The sequence below is a fragment of the Armigeres subalbatus genome, chromosome 3 (assembly GCF_024139115.2).
Source record: "Armigeres subalbatus isolate Guangzhou_Male chromosome 3, GZ_Asu_2, whole genome shotgun sequence".
Taxonomy (NCBI): domain Eukaryota; kingdom Metazoa; phylum Arthropoda; class Insecta; order Diptera; family Culicidae; genus Armigeres; species Armigeres subalbatus.
Window position 1 is genome coordinate 407,772,725 of NC_085141.1, and position 20,310 is coordinate 407,793,034.

The 20,310-nt window shown below is 42.3% G+C and overlaps 1 protein-coding gene across 2 annotated transcripts in view; it reads right to left on the reverse strand.

Moving 5' to 3' along the window:
• Window positions 1-2,875: 2,875 nt before the first annotated feature.
• The window catches only part of LOC134227089 (uncharacterized), a 161,580-nt gene continuing 144,145 nt past the window's right edge, over window positions 2,876-20,310 (reverse strand). The window contains exons 4-12 of one of the 2 annotated variants that reach the window (XM_062708332.1): window positions 19,441-19,768; window positions 5,333-7,097; window positions 5,038-5,275; window positions 4,738-4,866; window positions 4,379-4,677; window positions 4,169-4,310; window positions 3,825-4,111; window positions 3,673-3,764; window positions 2,876-3,610 (exon numbers count right to left, since the gene is read on the reverse strand). In XM_062708332.1, the coding sequence (XP_062564316.1) occupies window positions 3,129-3,610; window positions 3,673-3,764; window positions 3,825-4,111; window positions 4,169-4,310; window positions 4,379-4,677; window positions 4,738-4,866; window positions 5,038-5,275; window positions 5,333-7,097; window positions 19,441-19,579 (3,573 nt within the window). In that variant the 5' untranslated portion in view covers window positions 19,580-19,768 and the 3' untranslated portion in view covers window positions 2,876-3,128. Of the gene's footprint in view, window positions 3,611-3,672; window positions 3,765-3,824; window positions 4,112-4,168; window positions 4,311-4,378; window positions 4,678-4,737; window positions 4,867-5,037; window positions 5,279-5,332; window positions 7,098-19,440; window positions 19,769-20,310 lie in introns of both variants that reach the window. The other variant, XM_062708331.1, reaches the window with a different exon arrangement.

A 20,310-nucleotide genomic window follows, 5' to 3' on the forward strand; every position in this document is an offset into this window, starting at 1 on the left:
TTTAGATTTTTTAGTTATTAGATTTTACCAAACATTTTCCAAGTTTGTTTTTGTTTGGTGAAAAAATAAATCTTCGAAATGTTGCCATGACAGCAGTGCTAAATCTTGTTCTAAGGTGCCACTAATAGATTACGTACTGGTTACTGAGATGACATTTCTGGGTACCGAGGATTGTTCATAATTTGCGCAACTGGAACCACGAAATAATCTAGTTTTGGTAACATGGAGAAGACAAGTTGACACAGACACAGTGTTTTGAAACAATCACAGCATCATGGGAAATCAGTTGTATCGCGAATTTTTTATGTTAGTTCTAGGACGAATGAGCGATAAACTTAGTCAAACAATATCTATTGCAATCCATGCGCACAGTGCTTTAAATCGCCTTTGAAAATTACGTCCCACCAGCTGGTGCCATGGCCCCCCCTAGACCGAGACTCTAGTTACGCCTATGTATATACCGCACAGGCCACCTCGGCCTTAGTCTGAATAAATAATAAATTCTGATTCAGAACGAAATTGGAGTTGTGGAGCCTAAAAAGCTTTATTCATGACAGCATAACCGAAAGCAGCCGTAGCCTAGTTTTTGGAGTTGGAACATTTAAAATTTGAATATTATGCTTCGCTTCAAGCTTCGCTAAGCTTCAATGAATATTATGCTTCGAATTTTGGCAAAGTATGTGTTCAACGGAGTTTACCATCCCACAGATTTCGCAAAATATTCCGGAACGAACCGGAACGAAAATTATCCAAAAATCGGCTGAGCGTATCATTTCAGAACACTATTGTTCTTTAACCTTCCGTAGTTGAGTTGAGTTGGGAGTCATCCCCTGACTCTCCTAATTCTGACCGAAGATTTTCATTGTCAAATTTTCGACATCATCATAGTAATCAAAAAGCCGGCCTAGGTTGCGTTCCCTGGCACCGGACAATGCCCCGGAATCCTAGCGAAGGTCGTCGATTGTTGTGTGTTGACAAGGATGAGCTGAATACCTTGATATATCGTGAGCTCACTTCGAAGGGCAACTATTGCACTGGCGGATCTGGAGTCTAGACTAGGATCGGTTGGATGAAGGGTGTAGTGGGCAGCGATGCCACGAAACCACTTGCCACGAAACGGAACCGTCAGTGCAGCGATGTTCGTGGTTCTTGTATTCCGGGCTCTGCAACCCAGTAACCGACCTTCGGAGAATTTTTGTATTGTCTCCACTCTTGAAGCGCCTCGCGATGAAGTGATTTATTTTGGCTATGGAGGTGCCCCATTAAGATGTCTTCGGCGTAAATGAAGACGTAAACATTGTGTCCGCCTGGACCAATCCTTGAGGTACAACTGTTTCTTCTTGGTAGATTGGTTTGCGATGAAGACTTGAAAGGAACGTCCCTGAGAAAGTTTCGAGCAAGAATATTGCCAGAAAATTCCCATTCGCTGAGTTACAAGACCGTGACTACCGGGGAAGTAGACAAGCCCGGCGAGATTCTGAAGTGGTCATATGACTTCCAGTCGACGGGTTCATAGCGCCATCCTAATCTCTTGGAGATCGCAGGAGGAAAGACATGGACTGTTACTTGAATTGATAAATCGTTGCTTCCATAAGATCGGGAACAGCTTCTCACTTTAATGTATTTCTTTGATTAAAATTGTTTTGAAGATTCTCGAAGAAAAAATCCAAACATACACACTGAGTTTTATTACTGCAGCTCGGCAAAAATTCGCACAGCCGTGCGCCAGCAAAATGAAAAACTGATATTTCAGCAAAAATGACGTTTGTTAGCTGATGTGTTGTAAAATATCTGCTGATTTTCAGAAATTTTGACAGAAATCTAGACAAAAAACATGTTTGCTGGAGCACGGCTGAGCGAATCTTGGTAAAAGTTCAACATTTCCCGGTAAAAAAAATTAAGTGTGTAGGTCCAAACTTCATGGGTTAATTCTTGTTGTTTTCTTTCGAAGCGGAACAATTTCATTTATTTGAATCAGCAAATCAGACTTTTTGGCAGCACAAATTGTAAAAATGACTTGATTTTGTATACATCACTCAAAGTACTTAGAATGCACACGAGTGAAAAATATTAGAGACAGGAACATAAGTGATTTTTTATATTATCTTTGCCTCACGTTTTCAAGCTGTTCGGGAACGAACTAAGAACACACGATTCTCGTTAGCGTAGTACTTTAAGCTGCAATATATTTAGGATATATGTAGTAATAAGTTTGCTTAGATTTTAATTTAGAGATTGCTTACAAATTCAGTGGCTTAGTAGTTTTTCGATTCCACGAACAATTAGGTTATAATTTTACAATTTTTGTGCTGTAAGATAATTCTCAATAATGTTGAGCCTTTTATAAATAAGTTGTTATTTCTCACCTCTAACGTATTTTCGAATTTAATTCAATGTAGCACTGTAGAAATTAATAAAATAAACTAAATTATTGAAATAGATAATCGCTTTATGCATGGATAACAAACGCATGCGATGTTTTGACATTAAAGGCTCCCCCAGACCTAAGTGATTTTATCGCCGCGACGGCGACAACTAGTCGCCGCGATTCTATCGTTGGGTCGCTGCAGGCAATGTTCCAGGCGCGCTTCCATACCAACGGCGACAGAATCGCTGTCGCCAAGCGCTAGAATCGCGTCGCGACTGTCGCATCGCGTGTGTTTGGGGAACCTTAATGCTATCTGATGACTATCGCAGCAGACTTCAGTTCGTTGACTACGGAATGGTTGCCAGCCCGAACACAAGCAATTGTCAGAACTTCCTGGTGTTTACCTATGTTTACTATCTTTAAAAACTTTCTGGAGAGGGAGCGCATATTGCTGGTCATCATACATTTGGTTCAGTATTGGTCGCATTCCAAGTAAGATCGTTGAAATAATTTGCAATCTTTATTCAAAATTCAATCCTTTTTAGTATAATTATCTCGTTCGCATATTACTTTTTTTTTTTGAAGAACAACGTTAATTTTTGCGACATATTCATCCACTTTTGTTAAATATAAAATGTGACTACTTTCTAATCTCCAGGACCAAAAATCAAACATCACTTGATCGAAGTTGGATTGTTTTTCTGTTTAGCAAAATTATTAAATATTACTTTATTCAACCTCAAGCAACAAAACTACGAGGTTAGGCCCTTCGATGCTTCTGGAGAGTGTTGGTTTTCGTATTGCCGGAACCCGATCCAGTTTCCCGCGATCTCCTTGGTAACGAATGAGTCTGGTGGCCTGCACCTCCGCCACCGTCGGGCGTCCGATATGAGTTGCGCGAATTATCAAACGAAGAACTTTTGTCCGAGTCCAGATCATCCTTGGATCCGGCATGGCTTCGCCGGGTCTTTTGCTTGGTTCGGCTCAACGTAGACTGGCTTGACGAGCGGTTCCTTGTCGGTCGCGGTAATGTTGAGATCGGTTTCACAACCTGCTGCTGATCGTTATGGTAGTTGATTTCGTAGCCGTCTCGAATGTGCTTTGGTTTCCATGGAGCCAACACGGATACTGATCGCGATACGGTGCGGGTCATCGGTTGCACTTTCTTGGCACTGTTCAGCGATTCCCGCGAGTATGCCATTCGGTGGGCGTTTGCAATGTGCGGATGCGGAATGTCTCCAACTACAAATAGAAATGTTGAAGGATCTAGAAGGGTAATACCGTAGACATTTTAATCAACTCACCGGTAGTTGCATGCAGGAATACAACACTTCTCTGACTCTGCTGACTAGATTCTCCCTCGGTACCGGAGCTGTCCTGGACACGATCCATGTCCCTGTTAAAATGACACTTGATCAAGCAAAAATCCTAACGAATAAATATTTTATCATCTTACCTGTTCAAGCTCCCTCTCCGCTCAAAGCTACGGGCTGGCTTCTGTGGGCCGGATGGAGGTTTCCTGTGCTGTTGTTCGCTGCGACTTCGACTCGATCGTTGATAGCGTTCGGATTCGACGTGATCAACACTGTTCTCTCGCGAACGACTGTAGCTTTTTCGATTGATGGTGCGATCCGGTGTATAGTCTCGGCTTATGCTTTGCTGTCGTCGGACCGGATAACTCGGCGACGGAGATCGCATTCGGTAACTTGTCGAGTTCTCGGAGATGTCGTATAAGTCTTTTCGCTAATAATAAACATATTTATGTATTTATGTTGAACACGAATGCTCAAGTGGAGTTACCTTAGGCTCATTTCTTCGATCTTCCTCATCAAGATTTTGCATAGAAGTGGAACGATATCGAGTTTCGCGGAACTTTGGCGTCGCTTCCAAATCATAAGCGCTCTGGTATCTCTTATCCACCTTCGACAGAGAAGATTTGGAACTTGTGCAAGAGGAAAACTCAGAATTAGTTAACGCTTCAACCCAATTACAGTTCAACTCAATGCTTACCGACTAGGTCTGGCTGGGGCGGTGTTCGCATACTCTGTATCGGTATCACCGAAAAACCGTAAACTTTTTTGTTGTTTTGTGCCACTGGCGGATGACTTGACATCGCTTCCACCAAATTGTGATTTGGAGTCTTGCGGCTTCTTACGAGACAACCTGTCAAACGACTTGAACCAATCCGAACGGGAAGCTTTTGACGTTTCGCCGCTTTTGGAGGTACTTTTGAACGAGAGCGAACGTTTCGTCGTTGAAGGACTAGATTTCGGAGTTGACAACCGCCGGCGGTTGGCAATGTCGGGGACCTAAATATGAAAAGCGTTTGAGATTCATAGCCAAAATTCATTATACTGCGATGGGTTCACCTTAGAATGGTACTGCTCATCATATCGTGACCGTTCATCACTCCGGATGCTGCTCTGTCTTGAGTCCTTCTTATCCGATTCGCCCATCTTAACAAGTTTCTTTTTGGTTGAACTCATAAACTGTTTAACCTGTAATTATAACGCTATTGGCGTGAATGTTCCTAAACTATTACCCAATGCATGCCAATTTTAAATGATCAATAAATACTATAAATGATATTACAAAAGTCTTATATAAAACCAGACATAAATAAAGCACAGGTTTCCGAGAAGAAAATCGATGATGTAAACCACACTCACCTTTGCTAACCCTCCAGTTTTCTTCTCCTGCTTCATGGAAGACTTTAGCTCCTTTGGATAACTCCGTGCCGAATCCGGATAATCGTCCAACCTAGGATCGAACCGGCTGCCATCATCAATGCTTCGCTCTCGATACGAATATGTACGCTTCGGCTTCCGCAAACAGCTGTTGGTATGAGCTCTTTCATGACGCAGAAATCCCTCACAAGCATGAATATTCTGAGCCATCGAATACTTTCTTCTAAAGGAACGAAATTTCAGAAGCATGAAAACATTAAGACTATGCAGATCTTACCCTGTTGGATATTCACTGTTCAACGAGTCCTTACGAAAATCGTTCTCAATCCCAGAATCTCCCTTGTCCATCACATGTCTCGAGTGGCTAGTTTCGCCCAGATGTCGGGTAAAGTTCTGCACCTCGGTCCGTTCAACAGACCCGTCCCGCTCGAATGTAGTCTTCGTCGTCCGTACATCTTCCACATTCTTACTCGGATATTTGAAACGCTCCACGTACTCCTCCGAGAAGGGCCGTCCATCACGATTCACTACCGTTTTGGTGACAAATGACTCCACGTACTGGTTCTTCGAGTTCCTGCGCTGTACCAAATCTTCCTGTACTGGAGGGGGTGACATAGTGTTCCTCCGAACTGGCGAAACACTTGCCATTCGGTCAACACTCCTCCGCGCACCACTATTTTGATAGTACTGATCATACCGCATTGCGCTTGCATGTCTGTTCAAGTCCCTATCGGGTGAACCTAGGTCCAGTACCTCCCTCGAGCCGATTCGGTTACGAATCCGCGATTCCAGTATCTCTCGCCGTTGACTAAGCTCGTGAAATTCTGGGAAATACTCCTTGCCATCGGCTTGACCACGATAGCTCGTACTGTAGCTGTGGGCCATGTATGGAGGAGTGTACTTGACGGTCGGAGTGATGTGGTCTTCATCCGAGTTGGTGAACGAATCAGCCGCCGTGGTAGTTGTCGTTTTGAGGTAGGAGGTTGAAAAGCGTTTGTTGTAATCTATGCCCAGTCCTTCGTCTTCATCGCTATTATAGGGCTTCAACTTGGTTCGCGGAAAGTTGTCCGTTTCATCAAGGGTGTACTTGGGCAATGGAGGGCTTGGACGTTTCATGGTGAGGTACTCCTTGGTGGTCATTCTGTTGAGAAGGTCGTCGTGTGGACTAGATTTTTTGACGTCTTCGTCGCTGGTGTTCGCTAGATAGTGGTTACGAACGGTGTGCTTAGCTTTGTTGTCATTATTACAGACGACTTGGGCATAGACAATGGGTTCACCCGGTCGAGTGTACGAAAAACCGTCACGAACAATTTGCGCAGGAGGGGGAGAAGTGTGTCGTTCGGAGGACAGACGCTTGACGATATTCTCCACCGTGACTCCTTTGGTCAAGTTGGGTTTATCAGGTGGCAATTGGGAGCTGTGCAGGCGTTCTTGGGACTTCGAATTCTGCCGTAAAAGCTCGATCGTTTCCATCACTGGCTTGGACGTTGGGCGGTTAGTAGAGATATTCAATTCCTGACTATCTCCGAAGCTCTTTTTCTGCTGAGCGAATGCAGTAAGCGGATCTACGGATCTGGTGTATTCCACTGGGGAAGCTTCAATTATGGGAGTTAGTGCATCATTTTTCAGCTCTTGGGTGTTACGTCTAGGAGTTCGACCTCTTACTTGTCGAGGAGCTTGGCCAACATCACTCTTACTACGACTCACGGTTATTCGGGACTTCTCTTCAGGTGGCTTTACTGGACCATCATTCCTAGCCTTGTTAAACAAACTTAATAGACTTTTTTGAGGTTTCTTAGAGGAAGCATCGCTGGAGCTTCTGGTAAGTGTGCTTTTTGCCCGAGATTTCCTCGACGGTAGCGAATTGAACTTATTGTCCTTATTACCGTTGATGCTGTTGCTTCGGGATTGTGCTCTATCTAAGCGATCAGCTTGCGCTAATACAAATTCAGCTTCTTTTCGGAGTGCTTCCTTGGATAGGTTTTGAGGCTCTTTGCGAACGTTTGAACTGGTAGGAAAGGTTCGTGGTTCCGAACGAGATCCTGCGAATAGATAACAAGCTTGTTAAATCTTGATAAAACGCGTATAAACATCATAAATTAGTATTAGAGTTACATTCAACAGCCCATTCTAAGCAGGTTTAAGCGACCTAATTTACGGCCCGGACTACTCCAGATTATTCTTCAAAGCCAATTTAATTTATGCTAAGCGACCCGGACCCGAAGCATCGATCCAAGTAGGCACTTGGCCGTAATTTACGAGCTACGTGTCAGTAAAACCTTCTTTGACCGTCATCATGGCAACCGCAAATCAACGCAATGCCACGAGCTGCGCTCCATCAGTGGGTTATTATTTATGCATCTACCCACAAGTACTATCCCGCGCAATAACAACAATAACAAACGTGCGATCGTTCTGTACAAAGTGAAGTAGCACTTGTTTGTTTTGCTTTTCCCTTTTACGAAAAATGCATCACCGAGGAAAGGCCCCGGTAGCCTCCAGAAGCTCTGGCGAAGGAAAGTACGGTGTTTAAGTTCAAAAAGTGTACCCTCAGTGGGAGTACATATCCCTCGAGAGAAATCGCTCTTCTATAGGGTACGCGCGCACGCAGCATAAATGGTTGGCGCATAAATCAGCGCACACCTCTCGAATGATTGCTTGTTCGCACCGCATTTACCGCGCCGCTTCTAACCGACCACGCGCATCCAGAGGCCTGCTATGCTAAACGGAACATCGTTTTGAACACCGCCAAGCGCACATAGACCGCCACGCTGTGAGTCGTCGGAACCTTCTTGATCGCGACCGGTGGGAAAATCAATTTCATGGATGACGTTAATAAATTGGATTAAAACTGGATAAATCATAGTGCGTTGATACAAAGTTGCGTGGGGAAATCGATCACTGTCCTGGTATTGCATTGTTGATAAATGAGGGGAGTGGTTCCTAAACGACCAAGCGAAGTGTTCGCGCTAACATAATGGATAGTGAGGGTAACAATGAGGGTGAATCTGAATCCTTCTAGCTTCAATTTCAGCACAATTCTGCTTTTAACGCTAGGCACAGATTTTGCCAAAGCCCATCCTATCCTTGCCAGCAAAATATGTTGCACCAGCGACGACAGCGATAATTTTCTTCTATGGTTTATTTGTGCTCAAGACGGTATCAACGATGACAAATCTAACGTTCCGTTTATCTCTAACTTTATATTATAGTAGTGAGTCACAGTGGGACCAATCTTCAAAAAGATACTCAAACCTCCTTTTCGAAGTGATCTTGATCGCATACTATGAAGAAGAATTGTTAGAAGGATACTTGAAGATGATGTTTATACAGGTTTGCTGTAGGAAATAGTGATTCTTAGAAGCAAAACATTAGTTGAAAAATATTGTACAATTCGTGTACAAATAATATGATATATTTAAAATACAAATTGTATTCGATCATTTCTTAGAGTCGTGCAAAAAAAATAAGTGTTTCCATGAACACGATTGGCGGCATCGTTCTAAGTATTCCGAGATAGTGACACACCACACGCTAAAAGTCAATTACACATCGCATGAATAATATTCGCACATGACGACGATAGCCGTCAATTTAAACTAATATTTCAAGACAAAATTTTCAAAAGGACTTATCTGCTTTTGTAAACGTCGATTTGACGATTCTGATAGCACTTCGACACAAACCAACGCCATCAACAGGTAGCTGAAACCTTCACCTACATATTGATAGTGTTGGTTTGCGTGGTAACATGGCAGTAACACATAATATGTATTGTTCCAGGTTGGACCACTTTTGTGTGAACGAAACTCAAAATTGTGTTTATGACTTGAAGCGTGCAGGAGTATGAATGATTTCAGACGAGAGGAGAGCAGAAAAAATGATTCAACACCAATCTGTTAGATAGATACCGTGACAGGTTATTCTGAACCGGCTGTCTCCTTACGCAACGGAAGAATGGTCGAACAAGCAATTCGACTTTCGAAGAGAAGATCTACACCAGGTACCTCCAATATGGCAGGTGGCCTGTAGTGATCAATCCAGGGTCCATAGCTGTGTAAGGTAATATACGATGGTGTACTTAGGTTAAAGCACTTGCCAGAAGTCAAGCTAGAGGAATTCCCCAACGACCTAAGGAAGAATCCATTGAGTCGGAGAAATTGACTGCAGCCCGTTCGATTAGTCTCTTCGAAGCATAATTGCGTATCATAACATGGACGTCAACTGGAAAGCGATGCATGAGTCGACGGTTGCGAGATCTCTTAGGCAAATCGGTACGACCCTCGACGATAAGCTGAGCTTCAGCAGCTATTTCGTCTAGGACTGCAAGCATGCGTCGCGGTCGATAGTGATCGAGGATGATGACGAACTGCACGAGGGTGTGCTCCAGCACGCATAGGCTGCTATCAAGCGTGGTGGATTGAATACGACCGTACTGAGGTACAGCCTGTGTGTCAGTGTTGAATGCAAATTGCAACGTCTGAAAGCTGGAGAGCAGATAAAAACTGATATGCCTATGAGGGTCATCGGCGCATAACGTACATTATATCGCGAGGCTGCAGGCGTACTAGTGGGCATGAATGCCAAATTTGAGGTCATGGAAGACGAGGAGTGCTATAACCTCAGTATCACCAGTAATGTTCGAAGAAATATCAAGGCAACAAAGCGTGGTCAAATGACAGAGAGAGGGTCAACTCGATTGAAGGGCAGGTGGACCCACCGCCTTATACAAAGCGTGTTAGCATGCACTATCAAACACCATGAAGAACTGAATTTTGGCTTGACCCAGATCTTAACAGGCCAGGGATGATTCAAATAGTTCCTGCACAGGTAAGAACGGAATGCACGCTAGACACTATCACCGATAACATCGCCGGAAGTATGTGCCAGAACGCATAACAGTGGAAAACATTCGCAAGAGTGACGAGCATGACAACCGAGTTCCTACAATGAGGTTGAATTACGGAGCAGCCAAAAGGCCGCCAGATGGGATTTCGATCACGTACGAGCGCGCAAGCGCCAGTTACCAACGTCCTAGAGTGTAATGTCACGATCGATTACGTGGGATCCCCCGCTGTCGTGCTACACATAGCAGCACTATTCAGACCCATTTGGTTGTAGAAACTCATATACGACTGAATTTGGTTTAATATGAGTAATAGGGGACTATCCGAGTCGTTCGCGGTCGAATCGTGACCTAGAGACTGAATGGCTCAAAGGCACTGAAAATCGGTTATCTAAGTAGACTAGACCGATAACTAGTTCGAGTAATTCGTCAAATGTAAACGAACAGTTGTCGGGTCACCAGAGCATCATTAAACTGGACGCTATATCCACTCGGAATTTTTGAATCGACTTCGGTACGATGGGCAACTCCCTGTCGGAATAGAGTAGATCTACTGTCGAGAACTATCCATCTAGTTCGCGTTCAATGCGGGAGTTGAATTGCTGAAAGCTGAATGGCTCTCTATATGCTAAATATGGGAGGATGAAGAGCTCCCTGCTGGCTGGTTGGATGGCCTCATATGCCCATGCCCAATCTATAAGAAAGGGCACAGACTAGAGTGTGCCAATTACAGAGCGATCACCCTCCTGAACTCGGCGTACTAAATCCTGTCGCGTATCCTGTTCAACAGACAGAGACCGCTTGAGGAGTCCTTCGTCGGCGAATACCAGGCAGGTTTACGTGAGGGCCAGCCCTATGCTAAGACCTCATGTTTAGCGTAGCCAACACCAACACCAACGCCGAGCAACGTACGTCAAATCTAAAAAAGCTTAATATCGTAAAACATCCAAATTCAGCTTTCTTCAATATTCAACTTTAATCGGGAATATTAATTAAATATGACTAATGAGTTCAATTGATTCAAAACTTATCTACATGATCAATTTTGATTTTACTTACATGGAGAACAACAATTTGTCTTTTATTTCACCGTGAAAAGCTTGAGCAGAATTTAAAAATAAATCCTGCTCTTTCATTGTTGTGGATATTTTTAATTATCAAGCTACAATCATTGGTGTTGTTGACGATTGTTGACATCTCATGCAACTGACAGCGGTCTATCTGCACACTGTGCCCGGGACATGGTGGCTATTTTTTAGGCTAAGGGAGTTAGATAGGGATGTCTATAGCCTGGTGAGGGCCGATCAACGACGGATCAGATGGTTAGCCTGCGGATGATCCTTGATAAATTCCAGGAGTACAACTTGCAGACTAACCATCTGTTCATTGATTTCAAAGCAGCGTACGATTCAGTAAAAAGAAATGAGCTGTGGCAGATAATGTCCGAACATGGTTTTCCGGCGAAACTGATTAGACTGATACGGGCAGCGCTGCTAATCCGGATACCTTAGACGGATTGAAGCAGGGTAATGCATTTTCGAATTTATTGTTCAACATTGCACTCGAAGGCGCTATTAGGGGATCTGGCGTGCAGAGGAACGGCACTATGCTCCTGGGCTTTGCGGACGACATCGACCTTATTGGAATCGATCGCAGAGCAGTAGTGGAGGCTTTTGTCCATTAACTCTACCAAGACAAAGTACATGGTGGCAAGTAGAGATAGAGTGCTTGATGGGGATCTGTTTGTTGTTGAAGAATTTGTTTACCTTGGAACGCTTGTGACATGTGAGTGTGACAATGACGTTTCCATTGAAGTGAAAAGACGTATTGCTGCTGCGAATAGGGCCTTTTAAGGATTACGTAACCAGCTTAGGGTCCGCAACATGCACATTCGAGGTTTTGAGCGGAAAAGTGGTGCGTACGATACTCGGAGGAAAACTAGAAAATAATGTGTGGTGCAGACGCATGAATCATGAGCTGTATCAAGTATACAAAGAAGAAAATATTCTGAATCGTATAAAATACGACAGTCTTCAGTGGTCACTTGGTGCGAATGTCGGAAGGAAGAATAGCGAAAACAATATTCAACAGAGAACCAGGAAGGCCACGAACACGCTGGCTGCACGCTGTGGAATCGGACCTGGAGTACCTGAACGTTCGGGGAAACTGGAGGAGCATCGCCCAAGACCAACGTTTATGGAGCTCTACAATATGCCAGGCATAGGTGTATCGACGCTTTAGCCAACCAGGTAGGTAAACTCATGCGCCATTGTTTAAAAAAAAATAGTCACTGTACCAAAATCATAAAATTTGAAAATTCATCTGTAAACCCATTCTCGAATATGCATAATAAAAATATGGCACGTTCTCGACAAACGATAGAGTTGATGAAAAAGACCGATTTTAGATCCGAAAAGATCTTCTTCTTCTTCTTCTTATTGGCATTACATCCCCACACTGGGACAGAGCCGCCTCGCAGCTTAGTGTTCATCAAACACTTCCACAGTTATTAACTGCGAGGTTTCTAATGGCCCGTTTACATATGAGCTAGTTCTAGCGGACAATGCACTGTCCGACAATACTAGCGCGAAATTAGCATAATGTAAACAGGAATTGTCATGTGCTAATAGTGTTTACATTATGCTAATATCGAGCTAGTATTGTCGGACAGTGCATTGTCCGCTAGAACTAGCCTATATGTAAACGGGCCATAAGCCAGGTTAACATTTTTGCATTCGTATATCATGAGGCTAACACGATGATACTTTTATGCCCAGGGAAGTCGAGACACTTTCCAATCCGAAAATTACCTATAGACCGGCACCGGAAGGGCCGAAAAGATGTTGGAATTAAATCTAAAACACTGATTTGAACTGAGCCCTTTTGACCACAGACAAACAGACGTAACTCTTAGTGGAAATCAGTTCCAATTTTCTCGTCATCGAAAACTCTAGCGCCATCTGTTGCACAATCCACTCGAATCAATGGCAGCCATGATAAATTTGCGTTTGACATTTCGATTCTAAAAGCTACGCTTCGATCACTTTTTTCTAATGCAACGTTGTACCACAGCGCTACACGCACAAGCCATCATCACTGTTGCTATGGTGATACGTTGTTGATGTTTATTTTTTAGGCAGTCATAAGAATGTTGGGACAGATAAAAAAAATTCAATAAATATGGAAATTGTTGAATTGAATAATGTTTATTAGAGATAATGATGGTAGTCCCGATGGTAACAGAATGATAGTTTTATATATTCAGCCCTCGAGTCAGCCAGTGGAAAATTAAATTTTATCTGAATATGTATGCTAAATCTGATTTTGTAAGTCATCATCTTTTCAATAAGCAATAAGCATGTAAGCATCTCTTCAACGTACATATTGTTTGAAAATCAAACTTTGCTAGTTGGCTTAACGGTTTTCCCAGTTTTCTTTTCTGTGTATCCAGCAGATAAACTCTTAATATACTTCTCCATAAGTTTTGTGACCAAAATATGGATAGTATACAGGATGATAGGTTCAGCATGGAGAAAACCTTTGCGAGATTGGATCAGATCTGAGGCAGAGAAAGTCTTACCCAATAACCCATTTGTGACAGCATATTGCAGGTAATACACCGACGGTGGTTAAAGGCAATAGATTGGGTCAAAGGTGGTTAAATATAGCTTTACATCACAGCATGGAAAGAAGTTCTGCCGGAACGTTGTTCCCATTAGTTAGAAATGCGAACAATTTATAGTTTTTAATGCCAACATTTTTTTTCTCACCCAAATGCACCATTGTTCCCAATCCGCGGAAAGGTTTTCGGGAGAGTTAGGTGCCCGCCAGAGTAAACGCGACGTGCGATGCGACGCGACGCGACAGTGCAATTCGACAGCCTGTTGATAATGACTGTTATTCTTTTACATGAGTCGTGTCGCGTCACATCACTCCTCGCGTTTACTCTGGCTTCGCCCTTAGGTACGCTGCATGTCGAACGGCACTTAAGCAAGGCTACTACCGAAGAGCAAGTAAGGTGTCATTAAATTGTTTATAAATTCCACCCCGTTTAATGAGCCCATACTAAGATGCGTAATAAAGCGTCGCTGTGGGTGTTTGATTTTTCACTGGCTGACTGATAGCGCCTCTCCCGGCGGAATCGCGCAAAAAATACATTATGAGCGATGAATTTATATTAAGTGTTACGTCTATTTGTCTATGTTTTGACTATAAGATTTGATTCAACTATGTCGTCCATTACTTTTTTAGATTTCTAGACCCCTTTCTGTCACGCTTATTTGTATACCTAGTATATCATATAATGTATATGTACTGGCCTAGTCCCCTCCCCTTAAACTTGTGACATCATTTTGAACGACTCCTAAGCAAGTATCAAAAATCAACATGTTTTTGTAAGTTCGTGAAATCAACTTGACGACATGTTTAATGTCGTGAGAGGGTTGAACAAAACATCTTGAACAATAAAATGAATGTCTAAAAATGCTATGTTATCAGCAAGTCGTGAGAATGTAGTACAAAACATCTTCTATGATCAAGGACGGTATGTTTAGCAAAAACTTTTCACAACTTTCTTTGAACATTATATGTTTTGTATTTCATCTTTATAACTGTCATACAACAAGTTTCCTAAGTCTACGCTAAGAAAGATGTTTTCGGTGTTACTTGGGTAGTGGTAGGGATCCTACATTCAGAGATATGCGAAAGCGGCCATCTTGAGCCAATCGAGCATTGAGAGCTGTCAGAATCTGAGCCAAATGAACATTGTTATTGTTGCGGATTGAAAAGTATTGCGATTGTAATGAAAAAGATTTTACGAAAAGTTTTGTCGAATAAACAATTTGTTTTACATTGGCAAGTTGAAGTAGTCTAGTTTATGCATGGTACTTTGTTCATTTGTATTGCACTTTTATTTTAGTGATAATGCACTGTTGGACGTTAGATAACGAAATCTGAAAATGCCATTATACGCAAAGTCATGTTCGAGCTCCAACATTTTGCGCCACGACAAGTGCTGGCAGCGTTTGTTTACGAAATTAACAGCGTTGCTAATTCATCTGGAAAAGTATTCGCACATCTCTTAATATAGGATCCCTAGGTAGCAGCTTTCTTGTATTTAATGAAGTAACACCATAAGCTCCGCCTTTTTGACAAATTTGGTCATTTCCCTTCCGCTCGTAACACTTTTTGTATAGAAGGTTTATTTTTTTGTATGGATCGTAACGCTCGGCTTGACCCCCTCCCTTCCCCTTCAGCGTTACTTAATTTGTGAAAGGCCCCTATATGCTTCGGAAATGAGCACAACAAGATCGTGCTAACATAGCACACGTACGGCAAATGTCAAATCACCGCATTTGTTCTTTGTCGGAAGTTACGACGGGGTGCTGTCAACCGACCAGTGCCGGCAACCTACCACCTTCCCCTATATTAATCAAAATAATTTGGTTCTATTCCACAATTTTATACAGGAGAAAGTTGATCCAAGATGAATTTTCGTCAAAGTACAAAACATAATCGCTTGGCGATGGTAGTAAAGTGGCGTCAGTAACGGTATCACAAGCATGTATCGGAGAGAGACACTGCAATAAAGTTTCCTACTATCTAGTTAGCTGCCTAATAATATGCAATTAACCTAATATTTACATGATGCTAGAATTATCATTGCACCAAAAGATTTTGCATAGTTTACGTCAGGCGGTCGTTTATTGTACACAACCCTTCTGATTTTTATAGCTCTGCATTCCTGATACATTTGTGAGAGCACCACCAGGTCCGAAATATAAAACAAAAATATCTAATAATGAATACCAAAACTTACTGGCGTACAACACTACACACAAATTGCTGCACGGCTAAAAAGGCCTCCTTGTTCTGTGTTTATGCTAAAAGTCGTTGCCGTTAAATCTATTCGTGAGTTTTCTCTGCTAGTTTCTCGAACGGTATATTAGGTGTTGACAACAGTTTCCGCTACCCCACCATTCCTAAAAACAACAAAATCTACCAGGACGAGTGCCTCCATACAGAATCATCGGTCGCGGTTATGACCGGTTTTAACTTAGTATTTTTTACCGGTAATTATACGCAGTATGTGAGGTGTAAATATTACTTTCCTCTGAAAATAAAAATCTGATCTATCATGTATTCCAATGGATGAATTAATTATGTTTTTCATCGGAGGCTGGTAAGTTGGAATGAAGTGCACCGTACGAAGCAGTCCGTTGGCCAAACTGTGGAGAACCTAGCTGGGTTCTACTGCAGTACACCATTAGAATTAATTCGTCTATACTCTGACATTTGATTTAACCTCCCAGGTGCCCTTAGCGATGTTGAAGTTGTAGTCTATAAATGAAAGAAAATTCAGGAAGTTTTAAATTCAGAATATGGGCTTCAAACTGCAGAATCCCATGCCGATCCGCTAGTCGGAAAGTATAGGGGCCTTTCACAAATTACGTTACGCTGTAGGGGGAGCGAGCGTTACGATCCACACAAAAAAAACCTTCCATACAAAAAATGTTACGAGTGGGAAGGTGGGGATAAACAATCAACTAATTTAGCGTTACGTAATTTGTGAAAGAACCTATATTTATAGGGAACTCCATATCGTTAGCGTTAGCGTTAGCGTTAGCGTTGTTACGGTATACTTCGTAGATTGGACACTAGTGATACTCATGTTTCTTATGGAATCCTTATCCAGATTGCTATCGGAAATCAAGGTGGGGAGTTACCCTTGATTCCAATCTAAGATAAAAATGGCATAAGCATGAGGATTACTACTCCAACCACGCCCATCTTTACCGTAACTAGGGATAGGAAAGGAAATGTTGATGTAGAACTTACTTAACGAGAGGCCCCGACTTGGCGACGCCCTCATAAGTTCTACGGAGTTGGTGGTTTGGTAGGGTAAGGTAGGTCATGGAGGTTTGCCTCAAGCTGGCAATTCGACCCACAGACTATGTTGTTTACCTGTTTTATTTAAACTCTTGCCAGCCGGCTGTCGAAAGAGTATGCTAATATCAATTTTATTTACAGTTTATTCTTTAAATAATTTACAGACGATTTCTTAACCTCAATCTATCAACAAATATCCGTTGAACAAATCTAAATTTACCAAATTTGTACTTTCTGCTCAGTGAGCAATACGATTCTTCTAGGTTCATCGAATACAAAAATCAAACCATGCCTTTTAAAGATAATTATACTAAACATTTTACAAAGTTTTATTTAAGTATTTTCGCGATTTCTGATATAAAATTCAATAGTAAACAATCAAACAAAATTAAAATATTCTAGCTAAATTTTACTATTTTGGTCGAGCATGGGTCAGCCGCCTGACTCCCGCGTTGAAAAATATGTTCCATGCTTGCCCCCACATAAAATAATAACGTGTGCTAATCACTAATGATACTAAAAGATTTAAATGAAATTAGGCATTGTTCCCGCTTATCATTTTAGCACCGCCAGGGGAACTTGGCCAGTACCCACTGCACTTTTCTTTCCCTTTCCACAAACAATTACCATCATTTGTGATATTTCAACGGAATTTTATTGGGAATTCTGAAAAGGCAGACAATCAATGCAGTTAGATTGCCAGGTAATACGTGCACATCGTAGCACTGGTGATGCATCACAATCGTATATATACAGGAGTATATGCACTATATGATGACATTGACCGGAAGATTAGATAAGCATTTTCCCCCTTATAGGAACTCCATATCGTTGTACATAAAGTACTGAAGGGTTATATCAAGATTTGTATGAGCGACTTCAATGCGAAAATCGGCTCCGTAAACTCGAACTAAGATCACATTCTGTGATAACAAAGACATAATGAACCACACATACCCCCATCAACCGTGATGGACTTACAACAAATCACATCTGTATGAACCGAAACCAATTGTAGTGAGGAATAAACATCATGCCGATGTCACGTCTGATCATTATCTTCTGACTGGCTATAACAACTAGAATATGTAAATATGTGATACACAACATATGATAAATGATTAAAACCATTTGTCATTGAATTTCCCGAAAAATCGTGAAAAATGGCCGTAAGTCTCGTTAATAAAGACAAAAATTATAATAATAATAAGCCTGCTTTGAATACGACCATCTGTTCAAGCTCACTTCTGGCTGCCACCGTTCTCAACAATAACATGTTATATTGAACTACTATGAATACATATTAGATAATCGTTCAATTTATTCCCGATAGAACTCCCCATCCCACTACCAGCAGCTGACAAATCGGTCTGATTCAACAAACCGCAACAAGTTTGACCTAAACGTGCCTCCCACGCGCGGGTCCAGAACTGCCGCAGCACGTTCAGCAGTGAGAACTTCCGCTCGTGCACATGCGTGGAATCACGGAAGGCTCCGCTATTCGATCTCAAGCATTCCATCCGGGTTGCGTCGTCGTCGTCGACGGCATCGCTGCCAAGACCAACGCATCGCCCAGAGATCAAGATCGTTCTTTGACACTGACTGGAAACGTTTTCAGTTTGCCGGAGAGGTCGGACTGTTATGTTGGTTCCAGCTAGCCAGAGCGGGTATAGACCGCCCACGAAATCAGCTCGGTGCGCATTTTAATTCCTGCTGGCCGATGTAAGCCTCCGCAGATTTTATTCGCGCCGGTACCTACATCTATCTCAAGGCTTCACTATGGCGACGACTACGACACCGTCACCGCTTTCAGCGGCCTACCGAGCTGGTGAGTTAGAATTCTCATTCCCATTTGATGACACGTGCTATTTGTTGGCGCTGTTAGTGCTGGCTGCCGCGCGGTGAGGAAGTTTTATAGCCCGACTATTGAGTTCTTCCTATAGGCAATGACTGTGGTTTATAAGGCGAATTTGCATCTTCTTTCGGATGTGTAGGCCTGACACAGTTCCACGCATTTTATCCCGCATCGATGGTCGCCGGACGGGGCACTGTTATTGTCTACGAATGTGACGTAAGGCGGCTGCAAATTGTCAAGTGTGTCACGAGAGTTTCTTGCAAATCGAGCTCTGTGGCATTTCCGCAGTCTGGATGATTCATTGAGTTCCCGAAATGCCCCAGTTAACTGGATGGAAGCCCGAACATGTTGCTAAAAAATAAAATTTCTGCTAATAACATTCAAGATTTTCTAGTGATGGTATTGTTCCATATGGTGCTAAAATGTCCGTTTAATTCAAATATCTTTAAATTTATCCCAAAAATTTGATTCGGCCTTTTCACACATCTTAAAGGGGTAAAATACTGTCAACAAGTGTTATTTGAATCGATTAGAAAGTTAATTACGATCGTTATTAGAGTACTCGCCGTTAGTGTGCGGAGGTGAAAGAGCAAATTAGCTGTGGGTTGTTGCTCCGTTAAATTCCATTTCCGAGTGTGAATCGATTAGAGAAGAGCATTAATCGGTTAGCAGCGTGCAGCGTCAAAACAAGTGATTATGTGCCACGGGGCGAACCGAACGAACATTGAAAGCAAAACAAATGCAACGACAAAAGGTGATTTAGTAGGAAGTGTTGGAAAATTTGTTTTGGACAAACCAATTCTTTTGACATGCACGTCCCGATTGAAGGACACCGTACGCGGAGGCGGCGCCGGCGCTTCCGAGCCGTCCGTAGCAGCGGGGGTGGTTTTCGAAACTGAGGAAATTGGCGCGATCGGGTGGGCGACATCCGTCATTCTGATCCCAAACTGGCAGCGAAGCTCCGTCTACTCATAGCGGTAAATTTTGCGGGAGGAACTTTAAATTCATATCCGGATCGATTCAAGGCTTTGGAAGCATTAACGACTACGAGTGCGGTTCGAGGCTCATTTACATCTAATCTAAATGAACTAAACTACGATATCCAATAGCCACTGAGGCGAGATCTAAAATTCACCAGAAACGGAAATAGAGCTGATTCAATAAAGTAAATGCATTTATGGGAAGTAAATATTGTTAGTATCAACCGATTTTTATTATCTATTTCAAATCAGAGTGGACTAAGAGAACATTTAAGTTAATAATTGAATGAGGATTTCTCGAGCTTCGAGTTTCATAGTAAAAGATCTCCAAAGTGCTTGATGCAAACTAGATGCAGCAGTATATTTCTCGAAATAAAAAAAATGTTACTTAGTCCAGTCTCACTTAGCATTGACCAAAAAAAAGTGCTCTCTAAATAGCTACATCAGATCGCATTTCTGACAATTTGTTAACCTCTACTAACAGATTTCTTAAGTGTACCGAATAATAATGCAAGTTAATATGTTTTTTATACTGGCTAAACAGAACGTTAAAGAAACAATTATAAAATTTAATTTTCGATATACATATTTTAATAACTTACAATACACTTTTAAGGCTCCCCCAGACCTAAGCGATTTCATCGCCGCGGTGGTGACCATTAGTCGCCGCTATTCTATCCCCAGTC